Source organism: Amblyomma americanum, chromosome 9, assembly GCF_052857255.1.
Source record: "Amblyomma americanum isolate KBUSLIRL-KWMA chromosome 9, ASM5285725v1, whole genome shotgun sequence".
Taxonomy (NCBI): domain Eukaryota; kingdom Metazoa; phylum Arthropoda; class Arachnida; order Ixodida; family Ixodidae; genus Amblyomma; species Amblyomma americanum.
This window is the reverse complement of record NC_135505.1, coordinates 131,535,011-131,553,651: the sequence shown is the minus strand read 5'-3', so window position 1 is coordinate 131,553,651 and position 18,641 is coordinate 131,535,011. Positions and strand designations below refer to the sequence as shown.

The 18,641-nt window shown below is 47.0% G+C and overlaps 3 protein-coding genes across 4 annotated transcripts in view; all 3 read right to left on the bottom strand.

The window, feature by feature from the left end:
- LOC144104382 (TNF receptor-associated factor 6-like) overlaps positions 1 to 18,641 on the bottom strand; it is a 375,592-nt gene that overhangs the window by 194,730 nt on the left and 162,221 nt on the right. The gene's annotated exons all lie outside the window — the stretch shown is intronic.
- The window catches only part of LOC144104385 (TNF receptor-associated factor 3-like), a 182,492-nt gene that overhangs the window by 19,656 nt on the left and 144,195 nt on the right, over positions 1 to 18,641 (bottom strand). The gene's annotated exons all lie outside the window — the stretch shown is intronic.
- LOC144104386 (TNF receptor-associated factor 3-like) overlaps positions 1 to 18,641 on the bottom strand; it is a 52,294-nt gene that overhangs the window by 10,492 nt on the left and 23,161 nt on the right. The window contains exons 2-3 of one of the 2 annotated variants that reach the window (XM_077637360.1): positions 10,240 to 12,460; positions 5,737 to 8,450 (exon numbers count right to left, since the gene is read on the bottom strand). In XM_077637360.1, the coding sequence (XP_077493486.1) occupies positions 7,356 to 8,450; positions 10,240 to 10,524 (1,380 nt within the window). In that variant the 5' untranslated portion in view covers positions 10,525 to 12,460 and the 3' untranslated portion in view covers positions 5,737 to 7,355. Of the gene's footprint in view, positions 1 to 5,736; positions 8,451 to 10,239; positions 12,461 to 18,641 lie in introns of those variants that run through there. The other variant, XM_077637362.1, reaches the window with a different exon arrangement.

Here is an 18,641-nt window from a genome sequence, read left to right as displayed (position 1 = left end):
ATAATTGGTTTTGGGGGGAAAGAAAATGGCGCAGTATCTGTCTCATATATCGTTGGACACCTGAATCGCGCCGTAAGGGAAGGGTAAAGGAGGGAGTTAAAGAAGAAAGGAAGAGAGAGGTGCCGTAGTGGAGGGCTCCGGAATAATTTCGACCACCTGGGGATCTTTAACGTGCACTGACATCGCACAGCACACGGAATTGGAGCGCCGTGGTGGCTCAGTGGCTAGGGCGCTCGCCTACTGAGCTAGATTACCCGGGTTCGAACCCGAGCGCTGGATGGAGGCGATGGAGGCGAGACGCAAAGGCGCCCGTGTGCTGTGCGGTGTCAGTGAACGTTGAAGATCCCCAGGTGGACGAAATTTTTCCGGAGCCTTCCACTACAGCACCTCTGTATTCCTTTCTTCTTCCACTCCCCCCTTTATCGCTTCCTTTACGGCGCGGTTCAAGTGTCAGCCAGATGTTAGATACTGCGCCATTTCCTTTCCCAACAATCAACTTTCAGTTGCAAAGTTGTGCCGTAGTGGAGGGCTCCCGAATAATTTCGACCACCTGGGGATCTTTTTTAAGCGGCTCACTTCCATTTTATTCCCCTTTTTGAAGCGAGACCTTCTCTACGTTAGATAAGGCCGATTTCGCCGTCCGTTGCCGGTTGACCTTCACATAAGCCAGAGGTCAAGTTTGGCTTTAGGCCTAATCATATGATGTCCACCATGGTATCGCACCACTCGACATTTTCCCTTTTGATTCGTCGGTAGAGAGCGGTAGAATAGGCCGCAGTGTTCATTGGATGACCAACCTAACTGCCACCTGCCAGGTTTTTGGGGTTGGTTTGAGTGGGCGCGCTGCCTATCCAGTGTGCGGAACGCACTCAACATTACAGACGCCAAGCCGCGTCTTGTTTCCGGATACGCCGCAGCTGTCGCTCTCTAACCAGGTTCAGTGGTAGTTAAGCGGCAGGTAATTTTTTCAAAGCGGCACGTTAAGTTGATGTTTTGAAAGAAAGAGAAAATACGCACCATTTTTTTTTCTATTATATACGAAATTGAGCACGGACAACCCAAAGGTCACTCAATGTCGCTAGAGGTCATGGCTCAAGGTCAGCGGTCAAGGGTTCTACACCTTGGCTGGACTGAAGATGCTTGCTTGGACTGAAGATCGTTCAAGGTCGTTGTGCTGCGTACCCGAAAACTGCTTTACCTCGCGTAATGAAGCTTTTCGATTCAAAATAAATACAGGGGTCAGTTCTCAATTATTGTTGAAGGCAGTAGCTGTAACTTAAACCGCAGCTGATCATCACGTAGGTACCCGTCACGGATGTCACGTGTGAGAATAAAAAGTGCACAAAAATGAATCGGCTGGTTGCTTGATGTGGTTGGCTTTTGGTTATCGCGGTCATGTTGATCTGGTCTCACTTGCAGCACCCGCTCAACACCTGCTCCCGGACGAATGACGCTGAACTTGATCTTGCCATAGAATGGCCACTTGACAACGTCGTCCATGTCGTCCTTGTGCAGGGTATACTTCACGCTCACAAACAGATTTCCATGGACTTTCGAGATCTGCACTCCAGGAGACATGCAGTAGCCAAGAAGGTACACCTTCTCGCATTCTTACTCGGCCCAGCCAACCTTCATCGCCCTGTCTTGAAGCTGCTTCACCGCTCACACAAGAAACTATCACATCGTCACTTGTATAACGGTTCCTCTACGCGCATCGGCGACGGGTTGCAATGTTTTTTGAACGCTTTCTTGCAACTCAGCCTCCACATGTGCAATGCTGGGTGCAATCTGGGAGGGATCTTCTCTAGTTCCGTTCACTTTTTCTCTACACTGACATCAGTTTTCGAACAAGTGTTTACTTTATCGCTGCATGTCGCAGAACATTTTTTCAGTTCAGCGTTAGAAGACGCCATTGCCTCGTGGTCCTGTCTTGATATAGACGTTAGTTCTTGACGCAGTGGCTTCTTTAGTGTGTTTATGTCATGAGAGATTTAGCTTAATCTGTCCCCATGTTTGCCGATGTCAACAGCCATTGAGCTCAGACAAGTTGTGATTTCAGCCGCCTGCCTTTCCGTATGACTTTCAAATGTCCCTTTGAAAGAAGTCAAAGATGCTTCTTCATCCAGGTGAACCTCTGGAACTTGGCTTTCGGATGCGACAGGCGTCGAAGTGTTGCAAGAGGCGGACCGGAGATGCGTGCACACATCTCTGCAAAGAACGTTGGCAGAGCACTTGGGACATCGGACGGAGTGGTGTTCACATTCCAGAAGGAAATGCTGGGAGATCCCTGAAGCAGCCGTCACATACTAATACCCACTAGCTTTCTTTCCAGTAGTTGACCTACGAGAGGACAAAAGAAGTCACTTGGTCGCTTCCGAATATATTGGAAAAGACTCACAACGTTCCCACTGTGAGGTGAATCAGAAATGAGATTGGATTATAACTGTTCGGCGGTGGGCCTTTTATGGAGACGTAAAATTTTTGATTCTTCGTAATTGAATTTATTTTGAGAAATTGAACACTGCACGTTAAAGGCCATTAGCACGAACGACCACGTTTTCTATTTGGTGTGTATACTAAACTTGATTAGTACACCTCGCTCGGCATGTTGGATGTAAATCATAAATAAAGGCATTCAAATGTGAAAAAAATTGCACGTTGTTTTCCTAACGATTCGTAAAACATCTTTAAAACGAAGGGACGCTAAATGAACTGACACATCGTGTTCAAGCAACCGACGTAACTGTTACTGGGGACTGATAATTGGGTACTGATAAAAAAAGCGATGTTTCGCCGAATGATAGTTCTTCTTGAAGCACACTAGCATCATCTCCCAAGTAGACGTTCTAGGCACGGCCTCTGCCAAAGCCTGAATGCTGAGTTTCAATGACTATAGGAATGCCAGCACTTTACGACGAAAGTTTCACGGCCGACTGGTTTGCTTCGGTGCTTACCAATGCAGCACGCACTGTCTCTAGCACTCGAAAGCAATGTTGGCTGAGAAGTTTCCTCTCACCGTATTCATGTTTGAGCTTTCAAGCGGAAACGATTTGTGCAGAGAGAATCTAATGTTTTCCAAACAAAGATACTACGTAAAATGCGTAGCAGGTGGAATTTATAAGCGGATGACAGCCTAATAATTTTACAGATGCAATTCCTATACTAGAGAGAGAAATGCGGGCTATGGAACAAGGGCAATATTTTGCAGGGCTCTTTCTTCCAATTCCACTGCCGTTCTTTCCTCCGCTGGATGGGAAATGTGCAGACTTGTTTGAAACCCTCCTCACGGGAAGCAACAAGCGAAAAGAAACAAAAAAAAAGGGGGGAAGGCACCAGAAGATCTTAAATTGTCGCCTACCTTTCTCCTAAGCATGTTGTCAGCAGGGAATTCTATGAGGGTGACGTCATCCTTCTCGTACCCGCATCCGTCCAGAGGACACTGGTGTGAGCCGTTCTGGCCGCACTGTTCGTAGCAGCACTCGCACAGCGCGTGCATGCAGGGAAGCAACGCGGTTCCCTATCGGACCAGCCCGCAGGCGCTGCATACTCGGTTGGCTGGAATAGGCTTCAGGAAGGTCGGGGGCCTCCAGTCAAGCTCCGGAGAGAACCCAACCAGGGTGTACTGCTGGCTCGCAGGAGGCATTGTTTACGATGTGCAAGGTTGTTTCGCGCTTGGTGCCAAACTGGGAGCGCGTGGCCGCCCTGGTTCGAGAAGCGCTGTCGCCGACAACCGACGAGAATGCGAGGCACAGTGCGCATGGCGGCCGACCTCACTGCGCATGTGCTCTGCTATCGGCGGCCACGCGCTCCTACTTTCCCTCTGGTGTGAAACGGCCAGTCGGCTGGCTGCGCATGTCGTACGAGGCATTGCTTTTTCCTCCCTGTTTACCCTTAACGGGTGACGTTTCATACATGATGCACAGCCCAAAAATGTAGATAATTGTTAATTTCTGCCCTCATATCAACTTTAATTGCTACCATACTTCAAGTACCGCTCTTCTTCAACTTATCAACGCAAGGCCAAAATATAAGCTTCCGGAGAACCAGGAGGCCCGCGAAAAGATAAATTGCTAAAGTTAGCCCTAATGCGAAATAGTCCGAAATTTGTGGTCGCAATGCTGAATTCACAGATGATAGAGCTGATTTGAATTTTGCACTAGAATTGCGGTATATGCCTCCGTACTAGCACATGGTTTTTTGGTCATGAGACAGCAATATATATAAATATTAGCTCCAATAATTTAATATGTTATTACTTGGTTTGGCTTTATGGGTGTTTAACATCCCAAAGCACTTCAGGCTATGAGGGACGCCGCAGTGAAGGGCTCCGGAACAATCGACCACCTGGGGTTCTTTAACGTGGTCTTACATCGCACAGTACACGGACCTCAAGAATTTCGCCTCCATCGAAATTCGACAGCTGCGGACGGGATTGAACCCGTGTCTTTCGGGTCAGCAGCCGAGAGTAATAACCACTGAACCACAGCGGCGGGTAATATGTAATTACTGTTTTCTTAGCGAATAAAAAAGTCTTTACATTCACGTTTTCAACTGATGTGAATTAATGAGTCAAGGTCTTCGTGCCGGAAATGTCGCGGAATATTGAAATGTTATGCGTATACAGTTATAGGGCAGTTCAGATGTGATGATCATAAGATTAAAATCACCTTTTTTTTTGAACTGAGGTTTGATCCCTGCTTATGCACGCATACGGGGTGTTTCACGTAACTTGAACCAGGGATTAAGAAAAGTGTTGCACCGGAGGTGGGTGAAATCGCCGATGCATTGCTTCCCATGACCGCACCTTGGGTGTGTTTGTTATTCACTTGAGTTGGAACTGCGCAAAAAGACGGGACAGAAGCAGCGGTTTTCTCCTCTCCCGTGCCGTTGTTCTGCGCTGTTCCGTCACAAAAGTATTGCTTCCCGTGGAGTGGCGCTCCTCGGAGTATATTTAAATTCTGGTTAATTAGCTAAATTTTATACAAAAAGTTTCTTATGTTCACTTTAGGGTCAGGCGCTTTTCGTTAAGTTTTAGAGGGTGTTACAAAACAAACAACTTAGATTTCTTACTTTTTTTGGAAGCGTGTTTTAAACGAAGGAAACAGGCGCTTTGACCCTGCTCATGTAAATGGCCGCCGCTCAGTTCGCCGAGCTGCGCGATGATAAAAAAAGAAACAAACAGGTTTAAAATGCGCGAGTTCACTGCTTTCGCATCCTATTTTGCTTTGTCTGTGCGACAGCTCCTTGAAAGCTTCGTCTTGACTAACTGTAGATGGCGTGCCTATCACTTATGGCCGTTCACGACGCGCGCTTTCCATGTTCCCAGAAAATGTGCTGACGCAGGCTGTGATGGCGTCATTTACCTGACAGGGCCAAGTTGAGTAGTCGAGTCATCGGGTCGAAAGCCGGTTATTGGGTTCATGTAAACGCACGCAGGGCTGGGAGTTGGGGGTCGCGTTCAGTCAACTTCGCTACAAGGGGTAGGTTGACTCAAGTCGATGCTGTCTCAATGTTCTTTAGCCATGTCGAGTCGAAGAGTCGTGTTAGTGGGAGGGGATATGATAAATCTGACCCGCTGCGATGGCTAAGTGCTAGTGTGCTCGGCTACTGAGACGAAATTCGCGGGTTCGATCCCGGCCACGGCGGCCGCGTTTCGATGGAGGCGAAAGGCGCCGGTGCGGTGTGTGGTGTCAGTGCACGTTAAAGATCCCCAGGTGGTCGAAATTAGTCCGCAGCCCTCCACTACAGCACCTCTTTCTCTCTTTCATCTTTCACTCGCACCTTCCTCCCTTACCTTACTTCGCGGTTCGCATGTCCACCGAGATATACGAGGCAATTACTGCGCCATTTCATTTGCTGAAAAACGAATGTTCAAAAACGAATTTGCACTTTTTGGATGATAAATGCGAAACTGTGTTTCACTTGCGCCGTCACGCCTCCGAGAGAGCGGAGGCGTGACGGCACCACCGCTGTCTCGGAGGCAAGCACTGCCCTCTCCCATTGGGCTGTTCGGCGCTTGCTGCTGCAGTCGAAACTGCATCGACTCGCTAAATTCAAGTTCATGTAAACAAGAACTCGTCGTGCTGGCGGGGTGGCCTTGCTCAAACCGACTCCCGACTCGGCCCGACGCTATCGGGTGCATGTAAAAAGGAGTTTAGACATGGTGAACGCCCACGCCTCTTTCATTCAATACGTGATTGGCAGCGTTATACTTAGGGTTCGGACTTTTCGGTTTAAACCGAAAAAGGTACGCCGAATTCAATTTTCGAAGTTCGGTTTTAATCGAAGAGTGTCATGACCCATGACATGGACGCCACAGCTATAGCATGCATTACCTATTCAAGAGAATAAATTATTACCTACGCCAGCCAGGGGCGTAGTGATATTGTGGTACCTTTTGATTAAGCAGAGGTGTCGTGCGTTTTGAGGCATTGCTCCACTACCTTACACGCATCTGCATACCGACAGGCTCCAATCCATCCTCGGCAGAGCTGCGCAGATTCAGATATTAAAAAAAAATAAAATGGAGGACACAGTTGAGCACCGCTGTAAGGGCATGACACGGCAGGGTTAATGCCCCCATCTCCGGAAATGATCATTCTCTACAGTGTATTCAGACACCACTGGGACTCGTCATACCACTGATGGCGCAGTGGCGCAGAGGTTACGCGATGCGCCACTTCCCTCCGATTGGCAGGTGCTGCTGCCAGTCGGGGTTGCGAGAGCAACCTCTCGCGACCAATCGTTAATTTAGCTGAAACCTGCAACGGTCTCTGATGCCGAAGCTGGACAATTTGTTCCTACATCAAAAATTAAATTTTCTTGCGTTAGAACGCGTTCTTTGCTTTTATTTTTGCTATTACGTAACTCTGAGGTATTTCTATTCACGGTGTAAAAAATCCGCGATTCCCTAATGTTCAACTACATGATAATAAGATTGATAAAATCGCGACCGTGATGTTCTGATGAAAACGAAATGAATATTGGATCTGAGCCTTACATCGCAAATTAAGGTTGCCGTTTTTTTTTTCGAACAAGGAATGAAATAATCAGTAACAGATGCGACAGGCGGGTGCTAACGTTTTACCAAGCTGCTTAAGAAAAACACACTCTCTGCGAGAGCGAAAACAGCATTTCTTGATTTAGTAACTTTTATTTCACATACTGCATTGAGAGTCATATGATCGTCACAAATAAATCAAAATTAGAAGCTATTTTTGTGCTCCGTTGTTAATCGAAGCTGTTCAGGAAAAAACCATCATGCACGTGTTTTTCGATTAATTTCTACTGAAGGTATAGTTAATAGCTAAAAAATTAAGAAATGAAGGGCAGGAAATTCTAAGCGGTGGCCCATGTCAGCGCTCCAGTCCGACTGAAGGCAGCAGTGTAAAATTTATTCGAAGCTGGTCATTATCAACAAACAAATCACGGATGAGATCTTTGAAGTAAAAATATGTAGCAGAGTAAACAGCCTGACGACTTGATGTTGTTGGCTTTTGATTACCTGGGTCATCTGGAGTTGGCCTAAATACCGGCACACGCTCTCCCCTTCCACTCGGATGCATTAAGCTCACCATGATCTTGTGCTTGAACGGCCATTGGACGTCGTCGTCCATGTCGCCCTTGTGCAGGGTGTACTTGACAAATAGCAGTAAAGATGTCGAGTCACTCATGAACCTGGCTCCAGGAGACATGCAGTAGCCGCGTAGGTACACCCTCTCGCTGTCATACTCAGCCCTGCCGTTCTTCAGCGCCTCTTGTTGAAGCGACTTGGCGCCTCTGACAAAAAACTCGCAGTGCGTCAGTTGTAGTGCACTCACTCTACGCGCACTGGTGACGAGTTGCAATGATTTTTGGTCTCTTTCCTTCAATTCAGTCTTGACTTGTTCAATGCTAGCTGCAATCTGCGACAAGTCTATTCCAGTTGCGCCCACTTCATCGTTCAGTTTTTTTTCTAAACTCTTTAGACTTCTCAAACAGGTTTTAACTGTATCGCTACATGTCGCAAAACATTGTTTTATTTCGGCGTTGGACGATGTTATTTCTTCGTGGTTCTGTCCTAATAAATACGTTAGTTCTTGACGCAGTGTCTCCTTTAGTGTGTTTATGCCATAAGAGATTTCGCTTAATCGGTCCCCATTCGTACTGGTATCAACAGCTATTGGCTTCGGATATGCTGTGATTTCACCCCCCTGCCCTTCGAATGTTCCTCTCAAAGAAGATGCTGCCTCATCGACTTGAGACACCGGAACTTGGCTTTCGGATGCGACAGGCGTCGAAGTGTTGCAAGAGCCCCACCAGAGATGCGTGCACACGTCTCTGCAAAGAACGGTGGCCGAGCACTTCGGACAACGGACGGAGTGGTGTTCGCATTCCAGCAGGAAATGCTGGGAGATCCCTGAAGCTGTGGTCGCGTACTCGCAGCCACTGCCTTCGTTCCAGCAGTTGACCTGAATAGGCACAAAAAGTCACTTGGAGAGTTGCTGTGATTATATGGCGAGGGAGGTACTTCTTACATTCTCTATAGAGTAAGTGTATTGGAAACAGCCACTCGGCTGTGGAGCTTTGACGGCTACGGATATTTTTCATTCTTCGCCCTTGAATTGATTTTCAGAAATTAAACGCTGCTCGTGACAAACATATAGGAAGACAATCACATTTTCAATTTTCTGAGTACAGTGAACATTTATCGTGCGCCTTGCTCAGTTTGTCGTAGGAAAATCATGACCAAGAAATTGGTGTCAAACAGATTAAAAACTGTTTGCCTCACTATTCATTGCAACTTTTTGAAGGTATGAGAGTGGTACTGTGAACTGATAAACCTTGTTCCAGAAAGGCACGTAGCTTATCACCGAGCAGCCCGGAAAACAGGTTGGAGGTCACACTGTATTGTTCAGCGAAAGATACGACGGCCTGCCAATGATATATTTGGCTTCGCTGCTGCACAGCATTCTAGTGTGCATCGAGGCGCTGTGGGACGACTTCATAGCGGCTGCTTCAGGCATCCGCGGTAGAATGGCATGGGTACTTTGAATGCGAAAGCCGATTTTTCAGTACAACAAAAGCAAGATTCCCTGCTTTGCAAATCGGGCGAAGGTAGACGCAGGAAGACGTCTGCCGCACTTGATTGAAACCCAAGGCTCCGCACTACATTTAATCACATGCTAACCAAGGAAAGGCTAAACGCAGCCAGCTGTGGGAGATAACTAAGGCTACGCTTTCGGCTATCTGATTCCGTTGGAAACGTGATAAAATAATGGAAAATTTATTGAGTAACTTTCTTCTCGCCGTGGAGAGGTGAACTGGTAAAAAGGGGATGTTTCTCTGAAAGCTCGGTATGGTATGTCTCGGCGGAGTAGAAACAGTAGGTGACGCGAGCTTTAGCTTGTAGACATCTTATTGACAAATTACGCCCCTTTTTGCAGCACGCTAGCACCATCTCTGAGCTTAATGTACGAAGCGCAGCCTCATCCAAAACCGTAGTTCCACGCTTAAATGATCATCGAGATGTCCGAGTTTACGTCGAAAAGTTCGATACCATTAGGTTTCTCTCGGAGCTCACCAATGCACCACGCGTAACATCTCCCTTACTCGCAAGCACTGAATACTGAGAAGTCTTCCTCTTACCAGATCAAGCCTTTTACGGGCAACATATCTCGCAGAACATCTTCAGCTTTGTACGACCCTGCAGTTGGCATAGAGGCATATATATTTTTCCAGCTAAGATACTGCATAGGATGCCTCGGATTGTGAAGTTTTAGGCTGTGGGCGGCATCATTATTTACATTTATGGTTTACGGGGGTTTCACGTCCAAAGCGACTCAGGCTATGTATGATTTACGCAATAGTGCAGGACTGCGGGAATTTCGACCCCCTGGCCTTCATTAACGTGCACTGACATCACACAGCACACGGGCCTCTGGAATTTCGCCTCCTTCGAAATTCGATTGCGGCGGCTGGGATCGATCGAACCCGCGTTGCTCGGGCCTGCGGCGCATTGCCTTAAACTCTCAGCCACAGCGGTGGCTTTATTTTACGGACGCCATTCAGGCCCAGCGCATCATTAGGCTGATAAACAGGCTATTCAACTATAGGAATATTTTACAGGGCTCTTTCTTAGCAATACAGTTTAATTCTCTCTTCCAACGCCTGTGGAATGTGCAGGCACGCGGGAAACACTGTGCGGCAAATCGCAAGGCGCAAACGAAACGAAACAGTAAGAAGGCTATTGTTGTTTACCTCTCTTTTCAGCAGGTCATCGGCAGTGCAGTGGAACAGAGCAACGTCCTCCTTTTCGTAGTGGTTGCCGTCCAGAGGACAGTCGTTGAAGCCGTCCTGGCCGCACTGTTCGTAGCAGCACTCGCACAGCACGTGCATGCAGGGCAGCAACGCGGTCCTCTTGCGCACCAGTCCGCAGGCGCTGCATACTCGACTGGCTGGAATAGGCTTCAGGAAGGTCAGGGGCCTCCAGTCAAGCTCTGGGGCGAATCCGACCAGCGTGTACTGCCGGCTCGCGGGAGGCATGTTTCACTGCGTACGTTAGCCGTGCCGATCGCATCAGGAACTGCTTGTTCCGCCCCCTTCAGAGCAAGGTCTTATCTTCTATGCGGCGGTCGTCAAGGCGACAATCGCATGGACTGACTCTCACCTCAAGTGTAGCGGGGCAGCGGAATGCCACAGGACGAAGTATAGCGCCGTTCCCTTGCGATGACATGCAGCTATGGTGACTTGAAAAAACTGACTGCGAAACTCTCGTAGAAGTTGAAAGGTCACACACTAGGCGGTGCAACGGGCGCACTGGTGTTACCAGGTGAATGGGAAGGGGAGTGGGCAATGTTTTTGAACGTAAGAGAAAAATTTTAGACGTCTGTAATGCGTATATGGATTGCGTTGGTGGTATTTGTGACAGGCGTTCCCGCGACCGCTATGCTAGAATGCCGTAGAGAGGAAATTTATAGAAGGCTGCCATTCCTTCGCAAACTATCTTTCTTCATGGTCAATTAAACTACTACGTTCTCCGTAATCAGTGCAAGCTGGCCAATAGTAGTTCCATTGGAAAATGAAGACCACCTAGAGTAGCATCAAAAAATTTGGCGTCTTGTAAGACGTGAAAACTACGGAGGGAAAGAACGTGGTATGTGAAGGCAACAAAGTTGCCGCGGCAGATACGTTACTATGAAGTTTTAGGCGAGACTTCCATGACCAGTTGACTTTTTCGCACGAGAAGTCAATTCGTACAGGTTTCGCTCTTATAACTGTTTAAAACTGTTGAAGTTTAAACTCTGTCTTTTGAAGTCTCCGCGAAAGAAAGCATGTTATAAAATAGTTGTACGACGACGTTACCATACGACAATGACGATTTGTTCCCTGAGCTTAACATTTGACCTTAACCCTTGACCCTTCTCATTTTATATGAGAGAGTGCTGAAGATATTTAACAGAGCTTTCGTTCGTATAATTAGGTTCAAGCGACTTTCAGCCTCAGCAGTTTTTTTTTTTTTTATCCGCGTGGGGAGGAAAAGCTCAAGCATTCAACTGATATAAAAGCTGAAATGAGGCTGTGGTAATTTTGGCAAAGTTTTGCTCATTCTCAGTTGTGCTCTCTCAAAAAACACGTTAAATGAATATAAGCGTGATGCTTGCCTTTAATTTTGCTGTTGCTTAGCATTGCAGTGTTTCTATTACTGTGTCGACGCAGCCCATATGCATTTATGGAACTAAAACGTGAACTTTGTACTTACATGGCAAATTAAAGGCGGCATTTTTTTTTCCGAAACAAAAGAATTATAGAAATGGACGCAGTAAGGTGTGGCTAACTGTTTCAAGAAGCCCACAACCTTCGCAGCAAGAGGGAAAAGAAGATTTGTTTATTTAGTCATATGTGCTTGACATGTCGTGGTGGCGGTTATCTTAATTACCGTCAAGAAAAAAGTAAAGTGTGAAGCTTCTTTTTTGCACCGGTGTTGATCGAAGCTGTTGTGACAGAAACCTTCACACCAATGTTTAGAGATACTTAATGCAAAGTTAATCCCTAAATAATTCAAGAAAGAAATGGAGAGTACAAGCGTGTTCAGACACGAAATGGCAAGCGATCGCCCGCTGTCCGCTTTCAAGTGTGACCCAAGACAGCAGCTTCCACTTGATCCGAAGCTGGTTATGATCTACGCAGCCATCATGATTGACAACTGTGAGGCAAAGACTAGGATAATAAAACCACTAGTGTTGCTTGATCTTTTTGGCTTTTGATTCTCCAGGCCATATCGATGTGGTTTAACTACCAGGAATTCCTTTGCTCTTCCTCTCGGATGAATTACGCTTATCCTGATCTTGTGCACTAATGACCTGTGAACAATGTAGTCCATGTCAACCTTGTGCAGGGTTTACTTGAAGTCTAGGTACTGCATTCCACAGGGTCTCTTCATCCGCACTCCTGGAGAAATGCAGTAGCCGCGAGGGTGGACCTTCTCGCTGTCATACTCAGCTAACCTTCATCGCTCGGTCTTTAAGAGATTTGACGCCGCTTACAAAAAACTCGCACTGAGCCACTTGCACTGCAGTCTGTGGACGCACATTGGCGACCGGTTCCAAAGTTTCTTTAGCCTTTTCCTTCAATTCAGCCTTGACTTCTTCAATGTTAGCAGCACTCTGCGACAAGTTGTCTCGAGTTCCGCTCAGTTTATCGCTTATTATTCTTTCCACAGATCTCAAAGAAGAGTTAATTGAATCCCTCGACGTCGCAAAACATTCTATGAGCTCAGCGTCCGACGACGCTATTTCTTCACGGTTCTGTCTTGTTGAAAATATTAGCACTTGGCGCAATGATTCCTTCATCGTGTTTACGCCATGAGAGATTTCGTTTAATTGATCTCCATGTTTGTTGATATCAACAGCCGGTGGCCTCAGATAACCTGTGACTTTTCCCGCCTGCCTTTCGAAGGCTCTTCTGAAAGAAGTCAAAGATGCGGCCTCGTCCACTTGACACGTCGGAAGTTTGCTTTCAGGTGGGATAGGCGTCGAAGTATTGTGAGAGGCCGACCGGAGATGCGTGCACACGTCTGTGCAAGGAACGGTGGCCGAGCACCTGGGACAACGGACGGAGTGGTGCTCACATTCCATCAGGAAATGCCGGGTGACCCCTGAAGCAGCCGTCGCGTACTCACAGCCACTGTCTTCGTTCCATCACTTTACGTGCATGAAGACAAAAGACGCCACTTGGAGACGTGTTGTGAGTATGTTTGCGAGTGACCTACTTTGGCCTTCTCTACGGTAAGTGAATCTGGGATTAGATTGGATTACGCCCGATCGATTGTGGGCCTTACAGAAAGACGGAACGTTTTTCTTTCCCTTTGCTTGAATTTATGTTTGAGAAATGAAAGACTGAACGTGACAGATATTTCTGAAAATAATCGAGTATTCACTTGCTGTGCATATAACGTGTATCGTGCGCTTTGCACAGTATGTTGCATCAAAATCACAAATAAAACATTCAAGCGCGAAAATCAAGCTTATTACTTGCCTAAGCATTCATTTAACGTATTTAAAAAGGTTGGGAATGCAACTGAAAAATGCAACACCGTGTTCGACAAAGGTGCGTAGCTTATCACCGAGCAGCACTGCAACAGGTGGAAAATCACACTCTTCTGTTCGTAAGAAAATACGACGGTCTGAACATGATATCGTTCGTGACGCTGCAGCACCGCATGCGGTGGTGTAATGTGGCGCAGCAGGACGCAGCGGTGGCTTCAGCCAGCGACGCTGGAGCAGCAAGCAAACTTTTAATCAGAGGCAGGCTTCATCAGTAGAAGAAAAAGAAGATTTGCAGCTCTGCATATGTGACGAAAGTAGAAACAACTGGGCTTTGACCACGAGTGACTGAACCGAAGTTCCTCTGCCGTACATTTAATAACGTGCTAACCAATGAAAGACTAAATAAACGCAGCGAGTTACAGCGGAAATAAGACGACGTAATAAAAACTCTATTAACAAAGTTTTTTTTTTCTGCGTGAGGAAAGGGAAATCAGTAAAAGAAGTAATGTTTGTCTGCAATCTTATTATGCGCGCATGTGTCTCCTGCCTGGGTATAAACAATATATGCGCTGAGGTTTAACTTCGAGGCATCTGAATTACGTATTACTCCCCTTCTTGAAACACTATGGTGTCAGGTCAACCTTCTTGGCACGGCGTCTGCCAAAGCCAGATTGCTGTTATTAAATGTTAATCGAAATGCCCGCAGTTTATGAGTAAAGCTTCAGGGTCAGCGGCTTTCCTTGGGTGGGCACCAATGCTCTGCCCTTAGCACCTCTGTGCTGGAAAGCACTGGAGAGGGAGGAGAAATTTCCTCTCACCATATCAGGGCTTGTAAGTGGAAACATATTTCATTGAGTGCCTCTACACGGCTCCATAGTTAGCAGTGCGACACGTGTATTTTTCAACCGAAGATACTGCGTAAGATGCCCGGAATTCAACTTTTTGAGGGGATGACGGCCTAGTTATTTGAAGGACACAATTTCTTTATTCCTGCCGATTAAGGGACTCCGGAAAATTAGCGATATTTTACTGCGCTGTTTCTTTAAATTCCACTTGCGCACAATTATCTCCACAGGATGGAAACTGTGTAGACGTGCTTTAAACTTTTTGCGCGCCAAGCAGCAAGATGCAAGTAAAAAGAAACACAAAAAAGTGCAAGCAGCACTGCTCCTTTAAAGTTTTGCTTTCCTCGCTTCGTAGCAGATCATCAGAGAAGACCATGACGGTGACGTCATGCATCTCGTAGTGGTTAGCGTCCAGAGGACACTCGTTCAAGCCGTCCTGGCCGCAGTGTTCGTAGCAGAACTCGCACAGCCCGTGCATGCAGGGCAGCAACGCGGTATTCTTGCGCACCAGTCCGCAGGCGCTGCACTCCCAGTTGGCTGGAATAGGCTTCGGGAAGGTCAGGGACCTCCAGTCGAGCTCCGGGGAGAGCCCAACCAGCGTGTACTGCTTGTTTGCAGGAGCCATAGCTCTCACTGGAAGTACGTCCGAGGGCGCGGTCGCACGAGCAGCTGTTTTTGCGCTCGCTGAAAGCGCCGCTTGTCATGTTCGCGGACGCTGTCAAGGCGACAGTCGGGACCGCATGAAGTGTCTCTCGTCGCATGTGAAGCAGAGGTGTGAAATGGCACGGGTGTAAATTAATAAGCCGCTCACATTTAAAGAAACGCCGCCGTGATTGGTAAAGGAGACTGACAGATAAACTTTCATAAACTCCCAGAGGTGCGAAAATAGGCGGCAAAACGGCCCTACCGGCGTTCCCTGGGAAATGGGGCTGGAGGAGAGGGGTGTGATCATGTTGAACAAAAAAAAAAGAAACGATGTCTCTGATTCGCACGTTTTATTATATTACGGATTGTAACATTAATATTTAGATTAAGAGATGTTTAATGTACCAATGCGACTCAGGATATGTGGACACGCCTTAATGAAGGCCTTCGGAAAATTTTGAGCACCTGAGGGGTTTTTTTTTAACGTACACTGACATCTCAATGACCACGGTCCAATAGCACTTCTCCGCCATCGAGATGCGAGCACCGCCGCCGGTATCGAACCCGCGTCTTTCGGGTCCTCGGCTGAGCGCCATAACTGTTGAACCACCACGGTGGATGCATTATGACGTTTGTTTCCGCAACATTTATGTTTGCCTACCGAAGTGGGGCCTTTTATAGGTGGCGCCAGCTTTGTCCTCGCCAATGAAGCGAGCTCCTCCAGATCCGGTGTAGGCTGGCTGATAGCTTTTCCTTTCGCGTGCAGATGTAAATGGACAGAGATGCTCTATCAAAGGCCGCCAGCCAGCCTGGGACGAAGATCGATGTGTGCCTCTATGCTGCCGTCTGTGCGAATAGGGGAAAGTTGTGACGTATTGCCTGCGTTTCACTGCAGCCGTGATTCATGCCAGGAGCCATGAGAGGGGCCGTGAGTACGAAGCGGATATTCAGGAAAGCGGTGGCGGAAGTTCGTGGCTAGGGTGGTGGCTTACAACAGACTTGAGACTTGAGCTTAAGTTTTTTATACCTTATTGCGCCGAACTGTTCGTTATCAGACTTTTGCGCAAGCACTCTGTGTGATATGCCGAGCTTTGAGTCGTTCACTGTATACTAAAGGAAAACAGCCAGTTATTCTTGTTCATCATAACACTGTCAGCTTGCAACACTAGAATGCTTGTGGCTGTGCGCATACAACTCGTACAAGAGGCTCACCCGCAGTGGCGCCATGTTCGGGCTGAATGCTGAAGCGCTTCTGTTGCTAAACCTGCGTGGAGGCCAGGTAGTGCATTCCTACACATTTTTATAGCTTGTATCGAACTATACAAAAAAAAGAGATACAATAACAGAGAGAGGAAGATGTTTTCATAATAACTTGTAAATGCGTTCTAGAGACCTTCCAGCTATTTAATTTCTGCAAAGAGGGAGGTTAGGTGGACGTTGCGATAAAAAGTGAAACGACAATCTACTTTCTGCATTATATACGCGATTCAGCACGCAGTTTGGGCAAAGTTGGCTCGTAGTGCACGGTAAATATTCTATGGGAAGAAAAAAATTTGTGCCACTAAATTGTTTTTGTTTGCATTGTTGCTGTTACGTGCGCTTTTTAAACTCCAGCTAAAAGACGCATCAATGCATGATGGCATCAGCAGGCACGAAGTCCGCGTTGGCACAGAAGGTGGCGACCGGATGCGTGTGAGGCAGCTCTCCGACGGTGACAAAGACGAGGAACTTTTGCTTCAGCTTCATGGCCTTCGAAAAATGACTCGCTTGGGAGAGAGAGAAGGAAGGGGGCACGAAGCTCTACTTTTATCAGCGAAAATCAGAGGTCAGAAATAAACCACGAAAGGCGCCGCCTATAGGAACAGTCCCCTTATAAAGCGTGGAAAAAAAAAAGAACGGCATGACTTCGCGGACCGCAACACGAAGCCAAAGTCGACATTGCACGCTGAGACTGCAGCACACTCGTCCAGGCAAGCATGGGAGATGTGCGCGATGTCCGATTGCGCGCTGTGGGCCGCATGGGCGTTCGTTTAGATTAGAGCTACGCTGCGGGGAAGCCTACCATCCGGCGCTCGTGTAAAGAGTGATATCTGGGGGAAGAAAGCAATGTTGCTGTGTTTATACGCATGGCGAGGAAATGCTCGAAGATGCAACGTATACAGCGTGTTCTAGCTAAGACTTTCCACAAATTTTATAAATAGGCTTTCTCAGTTGGAAGAGCGCTTTGTGCGGCATAGCAATGTAAGCAGTGCATCAGAGTACAGTTTGGATGTGCTAAGTAGCAGGTTGGTTAACTAATATTGAATAGTTAGCTTTTTAACTATTACTATTACGCTCCTTAATTATTGTGAGCCCGGAAGCCCATCATAACTAATATCGAAGTCAGTTTTTAGACTTTCGAAAACGCGGCGGCCCTCGATCGGCTCTGTTGCCCAACAAACTTTGGCCACATCGCGCCAAAATACACGTGCTTTCGAGATGCTTGCAGGCAAAGCAACCTCTCCAGTGCGCGTAACTCGTTCAAATAGCAAAAATTTGCTTCGGCCACAGTGAAGCCGGAAACCGCAATTTCAAAACTTTAAAAACTGTTATAGATATTAGTTGCGCTGGGCTACATGCCTGTCAATAATTAAAGGTCCACTAAAGAGGAATCTGAACTCGTCTTTTTAACGCCGGAACTCAGTATAAACCATCCGAGCATTCTTAAAAAGTGCGTATTAATTTCCAGTGCGGCCGATTTCTTTAATTTTAATTGAAATAAGCGTCCCGGCTCCAAATTTATTTTAAAACTCAACGCTGAAGCTAGAAGTCAACCAACGCGTAAAGTGCCTTACAGCCAGTCCAGAGGCGGATTCGCTTACTCCGCCGATGGCAGATCTGCAAGCCGCCATGGGATTGGCTGAAAGGCACCCCACAGGTTGGTTGACTTCTCCTACCTTCAGCGTTAAGTTAAAAAAAAAAGCTGAAGCCCGGACGTTTAATCCGATTTAAATTAGAAAAGTCGAGTGCACAGGAAAATAATTCAAAGTTTTCAAGAATGCTCGGAACGTGAAGGTTCCTCTTTGGTGCATCTTAATGGAGCCTAAGAAAATAGTTATCACGACAAGTATTTGATACTAGTTCACCAGCCTGCTAGTTGACACCTCTAAGGTCTTATGTGATGTACTACGCCGCTCAGAATACTATGCCGAAAAAAAGCGCTCTAAAGGCATAACGCGACCGCGTTAATGGGTGAATTCTCGTATGCGCGTAACTAATTCTCTACAGTGCATTCATGTACCTATGGGACTCCTGATACCCCTCCTGACGCAGTGGTTACGCGATGCGCCCCTTCCGTACGATGGCAGGTGCTGCCACCGGTGTCATTAATTTAAAAGCCACCTGCCACGGTCGCTGATGTCGACGCCGGACAATTCGTGCCGACATGAGATACCAATGCTCTCGATTTAAAACACGTTCTTTGCTTTTATGTTTGCTATTACGAAACTGTGGAGCCTTTTAGAATGTAAGAAATACGCGTTGTGCTATTGTGCAAATAGATGATAAGATTATCGTAATGTCGCAACCGTAATGTTTGAAAATGGAATTAAAATTGGACATGGAACTTAAACAGCACATCAAGGTT